We start from the raw sequence: 14,967 nt of genomic DNA, 5'->3' as shown, positions 1-14,967 counted from the left end.
TGAGGTGAGTTCTAGGCAATAGCCATGTTGCTATAATTTGCCTGACCCACTTGTCTGTGTTGATATTGAACCAGACATGCAGAAATTGTTGTATTCTTCCCCCGACCGGGGGTAGTGCCAAGAAGTCACTGCTTTGTGTTCGTGGAGAATCTATTTGCATTGCCTCCACAACCTCTTTCCTTGGTATTGTTCTCTCTATAACCACCCCTGTTTGTGTTTTTGTTATATGTGGATTGTGTGTTAGTCTTGTAGGTGGAGGATTGCTGTGATGTTCCTCGTGTTCCTCCTCTATAGTTGGAGCGACAAAAGGAGCCCCGGTGTTGTTGGGACTGAAGAGCTACCATGGACTTTGCAGTTTCTGCATCCTTTTTCACTTTGTCCAGTATTGAATCAACTGCTGGACCAAATAAAAAGTCTGGGTTGATTGGCTGATTAAGAATTGTAGATTGGACTTCATTCTTAAAGCCTGATATACGAAGCCATGCGTGTCGCCTTATTAGCACGCTGGTATTAATGGATCTGGCAGCTGTGTCTGCCGCGTCTAGTGCACACTTAATCGATGCATTGGTGATGAGCTCTCCCTCTTGTATGAGTTCATCTGCCTGCTGTTTGTAGGGTTCAGGCAAGTGTTGGAGAATTTCTTCCAAACTGTCGTAGTGCGCTCTATCATATCTGGCTAGCAAGGCCTGTGTATTGGCTATCCTCCAGGAGTTTGCTGCCTGAGCCGCCACTCTTTTGTCTGATGCCTCAAAGATTTTAGACTCCTTGTCTGGTGTGCGTGCAGCCTCACCAGTAGTCTGTGAGTTTGCACGCTTACGTGCGTTGGATACAACCAAGGAATCCAGGGGTAGCTGCCCTTTGATGTATGTAGGATCTGTAGGTGCAGCCCTGTATTTTTTCTCAATTCTAGGGTTTATGACCCATGCTCTAGCAGTGTCTTTAAAAATGTCACTTACATGTTTTAATACCCCTTTTAACATTGGGAGTGTTTTAATGTGTCTCTCAGATGTTGTTAGTGTATCAAAGAGGAAGTCCTCCTCAACAGCATCAGAGTGCATCTCTACATTGTGGTAGGTTGCTGCTCTATCCAGTAGTGAATTGAATGCTACTGTATCCTCTGTGGGTGATGGCTTAGAAGGGTATACTGCAGAGTCCCTTCAGTGTCTGGTTCCCCTCCTCCACCCCATGGCTGTGTGTTTGGCTCTTGAAGAGGGTTTTGTGGGTAACCAAAACCTACATCAGTGTCCTGATCTTCATCAGGGGTGTAGTCAGAGCGTGCTGGTGATGTTGGGGTATAAGGAGTGGTAGGCATAGCAGGAGTGATAGGTTCAAAGAAAATGGGAGATGTAGCACAGTCTCTCTTTTTCTTGAGTGGGATCCTAGAAAGGTCTTCAGTTGGTAGAGGTCTTTTCTTTTTGGTATAGACAGACACTTTACCAGTTTTTGGGTCAATGTAGATTTTTGACTGGTTGTCTGTGGAGGGATCTGGGTGAAGAAGTTCCTCTTCCACAGTCTTTGTTTTTGGCGCTGTAACCTTAGGTTTTTGTGTGTTTGGGTCGAGGCTTTTTGTGCTTTCGACAGTGTTTGGTGGTTGAATTGGTTTTGAGCGTTTTTCAACAGTTTTTGTTGGTTGAACGTCTTTGGCTGGCTTCGCAACCTGTTTCGGACCGAGTATTTTTGTCGGTTCGGCAGTGTCTTTATGTTGTTTTGGAGCCTGCTGTTTTGGCTTGATGCCCTTTTTCTGTTCGATGGGCTTCGGCTCGACCGTTTTCTTTTCGTCCACCTTCGGTTTCGGTTTTGGCTCAACAGTAGTTTTGGGCGTAGGCCTTGTTCTGCCGTCGACCGGTTTCTTCCCCTTGTCGATGCCTGATGCTGTTTTGCTCGAATCAACGTGCTTTTTGGGGGTCGATTCGACGTGCTTTTGTTTTTGCGTCGAATCGACGTGTTTTGGCTTCAAGGTTGACTCGACGGCCTTTGACTTTGAGCTCGACTCGACTGTTTTGCTCTTCGATGTCGACTCGACGGTCTTTGTTTTCGAAGGTTGTAGTGGTATTACGGCCTTCGGTTCGACGCCCTTCGGCGTCGATACTTTCGGTTCGACGTAATTCGGTCCGAAAACTGTATTGTCGATCAGTTTCGGTTTCGATGGAACCAATGTTTTGTGATGTGTCTCAGAGGGCTCTTTTGATATGTTCTTAGCCGGGCGGTATAGCGGGGCTGTAGAACGAGGAGGTTGATCTCGGCTAAGGCCTGCTGGCGATGCCTTGACCTGAGTCTCTGATAGAGGTGTAGTGTCTATATGGGGCGCTGTACTCACGGTTCACCCAATGTCGTAATCCAAGTCGTCTTCAACTGCTACGATGTCCTGATCATAGGCCTCAAGATTGATGATCAGTTCGCCCTCCTCGGGGTAATAATCGGAGTCGGGCTCCGAGTATTGTCTGTCGCCTTGATCCGAGTCTTGGGCGCTCGCTAGATCTTCTTCGTCATCGAAGATGTTATCGGGCTCTGGTGCCGACCGATGCATTTCTTGCCTCGCCGCCCATCGATTCGGAATAGTCTTTTTCGATCTGAACTGGGCGCAGGCTAGGCAACTATCTTCATTGTGATCTGGAGATAGGCATTTGTTGCACACTGGATGCTTGTCTGTGTGCGGGAACTTCGAGTTGCACTGAGGGCAGTACTTGAATGGACTTCGTTCCATCGACGGTCGGTCCACGTGGTGTCGAGAAGGCCTCACGGCCCGATTCGACGACCGGAGTGCAACAAAGTTGGAAAAGTGTATCGGCACCGAGCGCTGAACAATACCGACGGATCCGAAGGCCTTGTGGCCCTTTGAAAAAGTTTTTCTTGATTCCGAACTTGGAGAGTAGGAAATTACATCCGAACCCAATGGCGGAGAAAAACAATCTGAGGATGGAGAGGATGCCCATGCGCACTGTAGTCCGAGGGAGGAGCCACCTATCTCGTGATACTTCGAAGACTCTGTGCAATCCTCCGGACCCAACACTAGGTGGCGATCTATGCACAGATATAAATTCAGCAGCCCACATGCCTCGAACACTTGCCTAGGGGCCTTCATCAGGCCAAAGAGAACTTCAATGCAGGGCCCATATTCACATCATTAGGCCCAAGAATTTGTTTTGTGAAATGAAATCATGAATCAATTGTACATGGCCTTTATTTGGACCAAAAGGGTTAATCAACAGAAAATGGTGTTCACAGGCTAAACTACTGAGGGTTGAGGGAGGCTGTACAGTGAAGGTTGTGAAGAAGCAAGTTCCTGGTGTGTCTCAGCAATCTGGTTTACACATTGTATGCCATCTGTCGAAGTCTCTTATACCCAGATCCATCGATAATAGGGACAGAAGCAAGGAATGTGTGAGCAGCAGGAATCCATACGGTGTCCCCGTATAGCCGCATGGGTGCTGATAGTGTTCCACGTCTGAGAGATGGAAGGATAGGGACAAACCGATTGCCACATAGACTGAACTTTTAAAGTGCTACTTCTGAGAGCCATGAGGTAAACATGAGCCGTCATCTGCTGCGTGGTTGAACAATGCAGTGGAATTATTCTTTATCAACCAACCAGCTGAGACTATGGTACACGCTGGCAAGGCTCCGGTCCTGTTCTTTTACAGGACAAAGCCTGACGTGGGTCTTGTTCCTTTATATGGCACAAACTGACCCAATTAGGGCCGGTTCATGTACATACGCAATCCAGGATAGGGGTCCTTGCAGTGCGCAAGCTACACCCAGGCAGGTGCTGTATACAGAATGGTCTGGTTTTGACCTGGTTCCCTTTCACACCACTTTGGCTAGTTCCGAGTTAAGGGCCAGCGATTGGCCCAGATCTAAATTAGATTTACTCTGCAGGGCACATAATGGAACATGTCTGGATAGGGTTATTTTACCAGGTACAGGTTCACATAGTCCAGGTCATATTCCTTTGAAGGTACCAGCCAGGTCATGCTCCTCTACAAGTACAGGCCAGGTCAGGTTCCTTTGCAGGTACAGGCCAGGTCAGGTTCCTTTAGAGGTACAGGCAAGGTCAGGTTCCTTTAGGGGTACAGGCCAGGTCAGGTTCCTCTGCAAGTACAGGACAGGTGAGGTTCCTTTGCGGGTACAGGCCAGGTAAGGTTCCTTTGCAGGTTCAAGTCATGTTCCTTTGCAGGTACAGGCCAGGTCAGGTTCCTTTGGAAGTACAAGACAGGTCAGGTTCTTTTAGAGGAACAGCCCAGGTCAGGTTCCTTTAGAGGTACAGGACATGTCATGTTCCTTTGCAAGTACAGGCCAGGTCAAGTTCTTTTAGAGGAACAGCCCTGGTCAGGTTCCTTTAGAGGTACAGGCGAGGTCAAGTACCTTTGCAGGTACAGGCCAGGTCAGGTTCCTTTGCAGGTTAAGGTCAGGTTCCTTTAGCTGTACAGGCCAGGTCAGGTTCCTTTGCAGATCAGGCCAGGTCAGGTTCCTTTGCAAGTACAGGACAGGTCAGGTTCTTTTAGAGGAACAGCCCAGGTCAGGTTCCTTTAGAGGTACAGGCCAGGTCAGGTTGCTTTGCAGGTACAGGCTATGTCAGGTTCCTTTGCAGGTACAGGCCAGGCCAAGTTCCTTTGGAGTTACAGACTGGTCTAAACTTGATTAGGCTCCACTAAAAAGCATAGGTTGACTTTGAGGAAGGCAGGTTTATTTATACGGCAAAGCCCTGACCTGCCTCTCTTTTCTTTTTTAATTGTATTTTATTGACAGTATTCAAACAGTAACAATGGGTAAGAGCCTACAGTAAATATCAGTGTGTTGTGCTGCACTATAACCACTTAAGGTAATACAGAGCAGGGTATTATAGGACACGTGACACAGCACATAGATAGTGAGCAGTTCACAGCTACGTTGGGCTGCAGTTACCTGCTGGTGCTCTGATTCCAGGCGCTGTGGCACAGTCCATGTGGGTTCCATTAGTGGTAATGGAGTCCTCGCCAAGTGGGGATACATGTGAAGCAGTGCCTCACGAGCTCTCCTGGAGGACGCTGGTCATTGCTAAAATGTAATAACAGAGATATCCGAAATGAATAGAATTTGGTTCCGCACTCCTAGGTGAATAAAGTGATATGTCTTTCCTTTGTGTAATTATGTTTCGTTGGTGCATGTGGTGGTAATCTTGCTGGGCTACCAAGATTGATAAGTCAATGAATAAAGATATGTTTCCTGTGTCACAAGATGCATTCCATCCATGCACTCCTTTTGTCTTTTCATTAAGTATTCAAAAATCGTTTTTCGTTGTCATGTGATTTATTTATAGGTAACGAAGTTTTTTCAGTGTTTAAACATTTTCTCTGAATATTTTACATCATATTCCAAAACAAGTTCGTGCCCAATGCATTTCAAGCATATAGCCCTTCTTCAGGGGTCTTCAATTATATCTAGAAACAGTACGATATGTCATTAATGAGTATCATGGATTCACAAAAAAATAAAGCAATCAATAATACATTACATGATGACTTGAGCATACAATGTATCAAAACATTTGTTTTATGCGAATTGAAATGGTTTAAATGAGTGGTAAATCCTTATAACCCCGTGTGAACTCAAAGTGTCGAAGACATTGTTTACAAAGATAGCATGGGTATGCATTAAAAAGTTACCGTGGACTAACCTTCATTAAGTTTGTTACAGCGCAAAGGATGTGCTGTAAGAATAATAATGGTACAACTGAGTAAACTCGTAATTCGGCATTGTAGTAATTAGAAGCGAACGGTTTTTACCAGGTAAATAAAATCTTACCAAGAGAGTAAGTCGATTTTTCTCCGTTACCCTGGGCCTGCAACGCTCTGTATTGCGGTGCTCTATGGTTCGCGACTCTATAGTCAGAGTCTAAGGTCACGTGGTACGGAACTTGGTAGAAATGAACGACGTCAGGTTGACAAGTGTAATACCGTAACCATGACTACGGTCGAATACCGAGTCATGTGGTACGGTGCATGATGGAAATGAATGACGTCAAGGGAACATGAATATTGCTGTAACCATGACTACGGTTGAATAACGTGATCGGGTTGTGCTTAGGGGCTGTGGGGACCATGTATATGATAAAATTGGATGGTGAAGCTCGGGGAATACAAGTGTGTGGCTCTGAGATCCGAGTACATGATTTAAGTGCGAAGGCGTCACAGGTATAACAAACGTCTGATAAACGATGATGCGTCACGAGACCGTGATTACGTGTGACTTCCGGGGTCAGCAGTGTGTCATAAGAGTAGGACTCTGAGAAACACTCATACTGTGCCGATAAAATAAACATGAAATGTGTAAAATGTAAAAAAACATGTAGTATACAAAAATACAAGAATACATATCAAAGTTGAATCGCAAATACACACATGGAAATGTCTGTGTATAGATGTTAGGAGATTTGTCCGAGCTGGACAAAGTCTATGATTATAGTGGGGCAGGTTAAAAAAAAGACAAAAGGAGTGCATGGATGGAATGCATCTTGTCACACAGGATACATATCTTTATTCATAACAGAGATATCCCCATACGCCTTGGTCTGGCGGCATGTGAATGCCGCTCTGCACACTACTCTAGCTGTTTGTTATAATAAGACAGGCCCGACATCTAGCTCCAATTAGTGGGGGCTCTGCCTTGCTCCTAGCACTTGGAAGACCTGCGGGCTTCTTTACGAGACCCGTGTGCCACTTTTTGTACCGCTCCGGTGGCACAAATGACAAATGGATATATATGAGGCCACGCAAAGCCACTATGCATGACTGTGGATGGCCTCATAGATATAGAGTAAGGCAAGGCAGCACAAATTGCTGCATTGTGTTACCCTGCTGTGGGGAGGCGTTCCATGAGTGTTGTGGTGGGTGTTCCCACGCAACACCCATGGATTTTGACACTGCCCCAGTTTTACATCATCACATAAACCTGGGAATGCTTCAAAACCTTATGCCTCCTTAGGTGAGGCGTAACGAGGATAAATTTATTTTTTCTTCTCAAATGGATTATGCAGAGTCTACAGCTAGATGTTTTGCGAGCCGTTTGCATGCAGCAGCATCCCCACTCCTTGTCCTTTCACTGTGTATGTAGAGCACTGTCCTATTTCATCTTAGACTTAAGGACTGTTGTAGGGGCCTCAGTCTGAGTAGTTATAGAGAAGGTTGTCAACACCTTTCTAGCTGTCTGGCTGTTACCAATTTTTCCAGTGGTTAGAAAGAAGGTGGGTCTAATGGGAAGCGAGGTATATTAGCTTCACGTGTGGCCGTGATGCAGTAGTAAGTCTTGAAATGTCTAGGTCAGGTTCAGTACAGGCACCGGTTATGATGGTCTACATCATGGGTACTCACAAACTTTCTCTCGGGGGCCAAATTTACAGTTTGGTTTGTGTCCGAGGGCCGCATCGTGGGGGCAGGGTCAGTGGGGGAGGGGGAGGGGCTAGAGCAACAACATAAAACTGACCATGAGGTTGATCATAGGTCCCTGCAGCGGACGCCTTCGTCCACTGAGCCGTCCCGGCATACACACATCTCTCTCGGTCTCCCTCCCTCTCTCTAGCTCTCTCTCCCTCTCTCCTGTCTTCCTCTGTCTCACTCCGACGACTGTCTCACTCCCTCTCTCTCACTCCCTCTCTCTCAATCCCTCTCCGTCCCCCTCCCTTTCCCTCCCTCTCACTCACTCTCTGTCTCACCCCCTTTCCCTCCCTTTCCCTCCCTCTCCGTCTCCTTCCCTTTCCCTCCCTCTCACTCCCTCCCTTTCCCTCCCTCTCACTCCCTCCCTTTCCCTCCCTCTCTGTCTCCATCTTACTCCCTCTCCCTCCCTGTCCGTCTCACTCCCTCTCCGTCTCACTCACTCCCTCTCCCTCCCTCTCCCACTCATTCACTCTCACTCTCTCCCTCTCTCTCAGCCGCTCACTCCCTCCCTCTCACTCCCTCCCTCTCACTCCCTCCCATTCACTCTTACTCACTCACTCCCTCCCTCTCACTCACTCACTCCCTCCCTCTCACTCTTACTCACTCACTCCCTCCCTCCCTCCCTCTCACTCACTCACTCCCACTCACTCACTCCCTCCCTCCCACACTCCATCCCTCTCACTCACTCCCTCCCTCTCACTCACTCCATCCCTCTCACTCACTCCATCCCTCTCACTCACTCCATCCCTCTCACTCACTCCATCCCTCTCAATCACTCCATCCCTCTCACTCACTCCATCCCTCTCACTCACTCCATCCCTCTCACTCACTCCATCCCTCTCACTCACTCACTCCATCCCTCTCACTCACTCCATCCCTCTCACTCACTCCATCCCTCTCACTCCCTCCCTCTCACTCACTCCCTCCCTCTCAGTCCCACTCATTTACTCATTCTCTCTCTCACTCCCACTCACTCACTCCCTCTCTCTCTCTCCCTCCCTCCCTCTCCTTCCCTCCCTCCCACTCCCTCCCACTCACTCCCTCCCTCTCACTCACTCACTCACTCCCTCTCACTCACTCCCTCCCTCTCACTCCCTCCCTCTCACTCACTCACTCCCTCTCATTCACTCCCTCTCCCTCACTCAACTCAATTACTCACTCACTCCCACTAACTCCCTCTCCCTCACTCACTCCCTCTCCCTCACTCACTCCCTCTCCCTCACTAACTCCCTCTCCCTCACTCACTCCCTCTCCCTCACTCACTCCCTCTCAACCCCTCACTCACTCACTCTCAACCCCTCTCTCTCTCCCTCTCACACTCTCCCTCTCACTCCCACTCACTCACTCCCACTCACTCACTCCCACTCACTCACTCCCACTCATTTACTCATTCTCTCTCACTCCCTCTCAGTCACTCACTCCCTCTCAGTCACTCACTCCCTCCCTCTCAGTCACTCACTCCCTCTCACTCCCTTTCCCTCACCCTCACTCCCTCTCACTCACTCCCTCCCACTCCTTCCCTCCCTCCCTCCCTCTCACTCACTCACTCCCTCTCACTCTCTCTCTCCCTCTCCGCCCCCCTCCCCCTCCCTTTCCCTCCCACTCCCTCTGTCACCTCACCCTGCCTGTGCGCCAGCCGGGGCACACACACACAGCCGCACCCGAGCACTTCACAGGTCATTAAAAGACCATTTGCATGTTAATGATGCCTTTGTATTTCACCTCTCCTTAGGCCCCTGCAGCTTTACTCTGGCCATTCCTAGGATCGCCCGCCGGCAGCCCCCACAAAGCAGCAAGAGTCTCTCTTGCTGCTGCAGACACTTTAAAAAAAAACTCGGGAAGCACAGGTATGATGTCTCGGGGGTCCGCGGGCCGCCAGGGAAGGCTTGCCGGGCCGCCACTGGCCCGCGGGCCGTACTATGAGTACCCCTGGTCTACATCAATTCCTTACAGGCACAGACTGACCCTACGACGGTGTGGGAGGTAGATCCTTCTCCTATTTAGCGGCCAAAACATGGAATTCTCTCCCCACCCACCTCCGCCTTACTCAGAACCACCTCTCCTTCAGAAAACAACTGAAAACCTGGATATTCGATAAGTAAGTACCCCCCCTCCCTCAAGCGCCTTGAGACCCTCTGGGTGAGTAGTGCGCTATACAAATGCTGAACTTGAACTTGCTCTGGTAGGACATATGCTGGGCAGCCCGTGCCGGTTTCCTTTACAGACACTGGCTGGGATGGTCTAGTTAAGGTTCCTAAACTTCCTTTAACCCTGGAATCCACCTGAGAAAGTGTCCTCCTGCACAAGATACATCCAAGTTGTTACCTTTGAATGGAGATACTTGTGGTCGTACTGCTCAATCGGTCGTCCGTCCAGCAGGATCTCCCCAGCCTGTGGCTCGTAGAATCGCTGCAGTAGAGACACGCATGTGGTCTTTCCTCCACCCGAAGGTCCCACCAGGGCTGTCATTTTACCAGGCTTCAGATCAAAAGAGACGTCCTAACAAAGAGAGATGGACAGAATCAGTGAGTAACACAAAGGACAGGATTGGATCCCTCCGACACTAAACTTCTGAGTCTACATATGAGCAGTTTCGGTCCTTCAACAGAGCTGCAGGTCAGCATCAGGTTTACCACAACCTCAAACATTTACAGAAATTGGTGCTTCCAGAAGTACCTGGGGGTTTGACTAATATAAGACTCCACCCTCAACCTCACCTTCTGGGCCATTGCAAAATCATAATTTGTGGGGTCTTTTTTGGAGTTCTAGGGCCTTTGGAGGTTTGTGGGCTATATTGCAGACACCATCCTGCTGGTCCAAATACTCGGGCCCTTATTTATCATTTTTTCATGTTGTGCAGCACAGAAGCAAGTCACCTTGCAGCGTTGCATGAAAGGGCAGGAATGCGCTACATGTAACATTAGACAGAGCATTCCTCTCCTTTCCTACTTCTCTGTGCACATTTGGCTACCTCGTGCCAACGCAGGCACCCTCGTGTCATGATGCAACGGTGCCTGTGTTGTAGGCAGAGTATTTTTTGTGCAGAAAGGGAGACCTTCCTGCACAAAAGCAATTCTGAGAGGCATTTTCCTCTTTCTATGTGTGATGCAGCATACAGCACACATAGAAAGAGGAAACAACGAGTAGAAATAAAGATTAGGGCTTAGAAGAGGGGACCCAGAAACAGTGGGGTACATGGGTTTAGAGGGGACACAGGAGCACTGGGGTACATGGGTTTAGAGGGGACACAGGAGCACTGGGGTACATGGGTTTAGAGGAGGATGTAGTATCCGGATGGCTACATTCCAGTGTTTAGCCTGTGATGTAAGACACTCTACACCCACCCACCACAGGCGTCACCAGTCAGGTGACCCTGTTAATAAAAGGCACGTGCCCTGGGCCAGTTACAGTACCACACTGCTGAGTCTCTATGTCGTCACTTTGTCGACCATGTGGGTTTAGGGCCTGAAACACCACAATGGCGATGAGCGGTTGGCCCCACGCGTATGATGTCCGCAATTCCTGGTGGGAGAAGAGTGGTCCGGTCAAAAGGCACCTACTGCCAGCATGACTGTGATTGAAGGAAAGCGAGAGTAAAGCCTCTCGGAGAGCGAGCATGCCGGTGCCCACCAGCAAGGGTCCACAGCCCCAACCTGCATCCCCCGCTGTGCTGACCAACCATGGACAAAGAAAGCTAGAGAGAAAGGGCCGCAAGGAGCGACGTGCGCCCTCGATGCTGGAGGCGCCAACGAGTACCACTGTACCCAACGCGACAAAGCAACCAGCACCAGGAAAGGTGGACCATGACTCCCGTACCAGCCCAAGCCAGGCAACGGGACACGAGGTACGCCGGCCACCTGCTGAGGCCTCAACCTGAGCAGGGTGAAGAAGCAAACGCATCGCCCAGCTGCCCCTGCAACCTGTGACCCCGTACTCGCACCTGCTATCTCCGTGCAGCCCACAGCAAGTGAAAGGGACAGCTGCGGAGAAGAAAGGCATCCCTCAGCTACCCAAGCGGGGCTGCTTCTGTTTCCTGCTGTGTCCGCGTGGAGGGGAAGAGTGACCCTGCTGCAGCCCAGCAAACCACATAGTGAGCTGCCAGTAGCCGTGTTATGCACCGTGCAGCGCTCCGGCCCCTCCGGCGGAGAAGACGCCTGGGAACAGTGATAGAGAGCTGGGAGCCACAGCACCCAGCGGTGAGCAGGGCCACGAACCGGCAACCCCTGGGGCTGGAGGAAGTCACCGTGGACTGAAAGAAATGGTGGAGGGAGCACCACCTAGCGGTCACGCAGGAAGGCCCACAGCACCAGAGAAACTAGCGGCCAAACGAGGCATCAGTAGCACCAGAGGGCGGCAACGGCAATCTACTGGTCCGCACTCCGACCCGAGAGACACTGCAGGGAGAGTGACAGTCAATGGTAGAAATATTGGCCAGCAGACAGGTACTTTACTCAGTACTGGATAGATGAGTTCGCACCAGCGCGCAGCCCTACCTTACTGCAGCAGTGTCTCCCCTGCCTCTTCAGCAACTTCTTGCACCATGCCTGTGTGAGCCACAAGGCCTCCGATACCAAAAGACAACCAAGCGGTCTGCAACGCCAGCAAGTGCCGGGCCTCCGGGGAACTGTCTGCATCGCCACCTAGCGGGCATTACATTTACTGCACTGAAAAAAAAAACTAAAGACAAGTGACATGTGAGACCCGCGATGCCCAAGACACTATTTTACCTACCTGCTGACACCTCTGCAACCGCCCACCTGCAAGTGAAAGCACCATTACAAAGGTCCCGAGAACAGCGTGAGAGGGCCACCCAGGTGTCAAGGCAACACACTCCCAGGAAAATGCTGCCCTGCTCAACCCTCTGACCAGGACAGCTCAACACTGTCTGCAAGTGAAGGAAGCAGCCAGGATCTAAGCGCTGACCAGAGACTCATAGGGCATTCCTAGCCCTGCACAACCTGTCTCAGCACACAAACTCAAAAGCTGCCTCTGCCAGGGAAAAGGCTACCATGGTTAAGACCCACCAAGCGCCAAGATAAACCCAAGCAGGAAAGCTAAAAGTTACCAGCCAAGGACAAGCACAAGAAAGACACGTACTGAACATGCAAGCCCCAGTGGCTATCTTACGCCACCACAAGCGAAGAGTGCCCCACCTATCACAGTGATGAATAGCTACCACTGCCAGCCAGGAGAGTGCCCCAGAAGAGCACGAAGCGCACTACGTCCAATGCGCGCAGAACAGAGCGCCAATGAGCCTGCCAGCATAGGCAGACGCCTAGGAGATAGAGACATCTCTACGGAAAGAAGCACTGCTGAACGCAGAACAAAGAGCGACCACATATCTACTGCACCGAGGTTGAAGAAGAGAACACAGCACCAAGCAAGTGCACAGCTGCACAGGGACAACTGCTACTGCTCCAGAAGTAACAGACCAAAGAGAATGCTCAGCCAGCACGTCCAGCGAAGCAAACGAAGGGCACAGTCGGATGCGCGCCAAAAGTGAAGCCGACCGGCCAAACGGTCGCAACAAAGAAGCTGACCCGACAGACAGTCATAAAGAGAAAAGCACGGCTCAACACTGGAAGGAGATCCCCTACATCTCCACCGCCTCAGCGAAGCCCTGCAGTGGGCCAAAGGCAACACAGTGTCCTCCCTCGCACTGAATCAGGACTGAGTCGGCAGTGACCCACGACAGCCAAGAGAGGAGTCGCACACTCCATGTGGCAGGCTGTCAACAGGCGCTCCAACAGCATAGCGACATGTGGCCGGATGTCACAACGCACAGCAGACAAGGAGCCCGTCACGCAAAGTGACCAGCCCGTACAAGTGCACCAGAAGAAAGGAAGAAGCAGCTGCCACGACGGCGCAGGCCCGAGGCACAATCTCAATGCCCTTGAGCGAGGAGACTCAGATCACCACACAATCCCTGAGGAGGGGATGGTGCCAATGGAAGTCCCCAATAAGCTCATGCAAATCCTACAGACAGGACAGGCCTTCAACAGGCCCACAAAAGGAAGGAAAGACCGTCACAAGAATGACAAGACCATTGAGATGTCCATGTGGCGCAAACATGGGACAGGTGGCAGGACACCACATCCAAGGAAGAACCTGGTCGGAAGAAGAAGAGCGTGGCACAACGCCACAGGGCAGACAACCACCACAGGCGAACAAGATGAAACAGAGAAGAGCAATAGGACAAGGACTCACACCAGCACTGAGGAAGGTGTTCATCCACACAAGCCAGCCACCGGGGTGCAGAGACGTCACTGGGGAAAGCTCCACGGGAGGACCTACCATAAGACGCTAGCAAGCATGATCTGCATCCTGGTCCCACGCTTCGCAGTTCAACCGTCCTCTTACCTGTCACTAGCTGCTTGGTATTGATAGCACCATACCTCGCAGTTCACCTGACTGAAGACAATGGAGCAGTGCCACGAAGTCCCTCAAGTCCTTTTCACTCCCGAAGGTCACCCCAACAGAAGATCACCACCTGTTTGCCCACTGAAGAAAACCAATATTCTGTTATCACCATCCTGGTGCATCATCACCAAGAAGCATAGCACCACCGAGTGAATCCACACATGCCCCAAACAACCGGAGTTCAATGAGTTCAACTAGGCGAATCACCCAGGAACCTTCTGTGCACCCTCGTCAACCTACAGCCTGCCGAAGTCGAGCACACCAGGCCATTTGAAGATCCGCCCTTGGGGACTACACAAGACTTGGCCATGGCCCTGTTGGGAGTTCTGCAACGACCCCTAAGCGCGGCCTACGCAAAGGCCCACACAGCCCACGCGGTCACGCTGTAGTCCAGGGGACAAGGGCCTCGATTGAGTTCCTCTGCGAAGGGAGTCCGAGTAGGAGAGATGTGTCAGCCGCAGCTTCATGTCAGGTGCAGGAAACGCGAAGGTCACGGCGGAAGACTGGTCACCCGCAAGGTCGCCAGAGGAAGGCGCAGAACCAGAGTCCAGACGGCGAGGACGCCCAGACAACCACACCACCCTCAGAGGCTACATGAGTGACTTGGCTGTGAATCCGTTGGCAGTTCCTCAGCGACGCCTTTGCACGGCTCATACAAAGCCCCACACGGTCCACACGGTCACATGAAAGCCAGCAAGGAAAGCCAGGCTCCAGTGGCAGAGGAGTCCAAGTGAGAGAGGCAAGTCGAACGTCGATCAGCAGTCAGGAGTAAGGAGGGTCACCGAGCACGTGTTCCCTACAGGAAGGCCTCACTCACAGAGATCATCTCTGAATCCACAGTGGATTTCACCACAGCTCCAGGTGCATCAACACAGAACAGTTACACATAGACTTCAAGGCGACTGAAGGCATCCCGACTATGCGGTAAGAGGCTCCTGCGCTGCCTGGCTGACGGTCTTTATAGACTCATTTAGTGCTATGTGTTATTGACCTGTTTTCATTACAGTTGGACTCTTGTTTGGTTTTTTTCATTAATGTTTGGGAGGGATGTAGTATCCGGCTGGATACATTCTGGTGTTTAGCCTGTGATATAAGACACTCTACACCCACCCACCACAGGCATCACCAGTCAGGTGAC

The 14,967-nt window shown here is 50.6% G+C and overlaps 1 protein-coding gene across 1 annotated transcript in view; it reads right to left on the bottom strand.

The window, feature by feature from the left end:
* Positions 1-9,674: 9,674 nt before the first annotated feature.
* Positions 9,675-14,967, bottom strand: part of LOC147662679 (antigen peptide transporter 2-like) — a 205,450-nt gene continuing 200,157 nt past the window's right edge. Inside the window, exon 9 of the mRNA XM_086950986.1 lies at positions 9,675-9,908. Coding sequence (XP_086807112.1) covers positions 9,675-9,908 — 234 coding nt within the window. The remainder of the gene's footprint in view (positions 9,909-14,967) is intronic.

Source organism: Lissotriton vulgaris, unplaced genomic scaffold (genome assembly GCF_964263255.1).
Source record: "Lissotriton vulgaris unplaced genomic scaffold, aLisVul1.2 SCAFFOLD_2358, whole genome shotgun sequence".
NCBI lineage: Eukaryota > Metazoa > Chordata > Amphibia > Caudata > Salamandridae > Lissotriton > Lissotriton vulgaris.
Note: the sequence above shows the minus strand (reverse complement) of the source record. Positions and strands in the feature narration are given on the sequence as shown.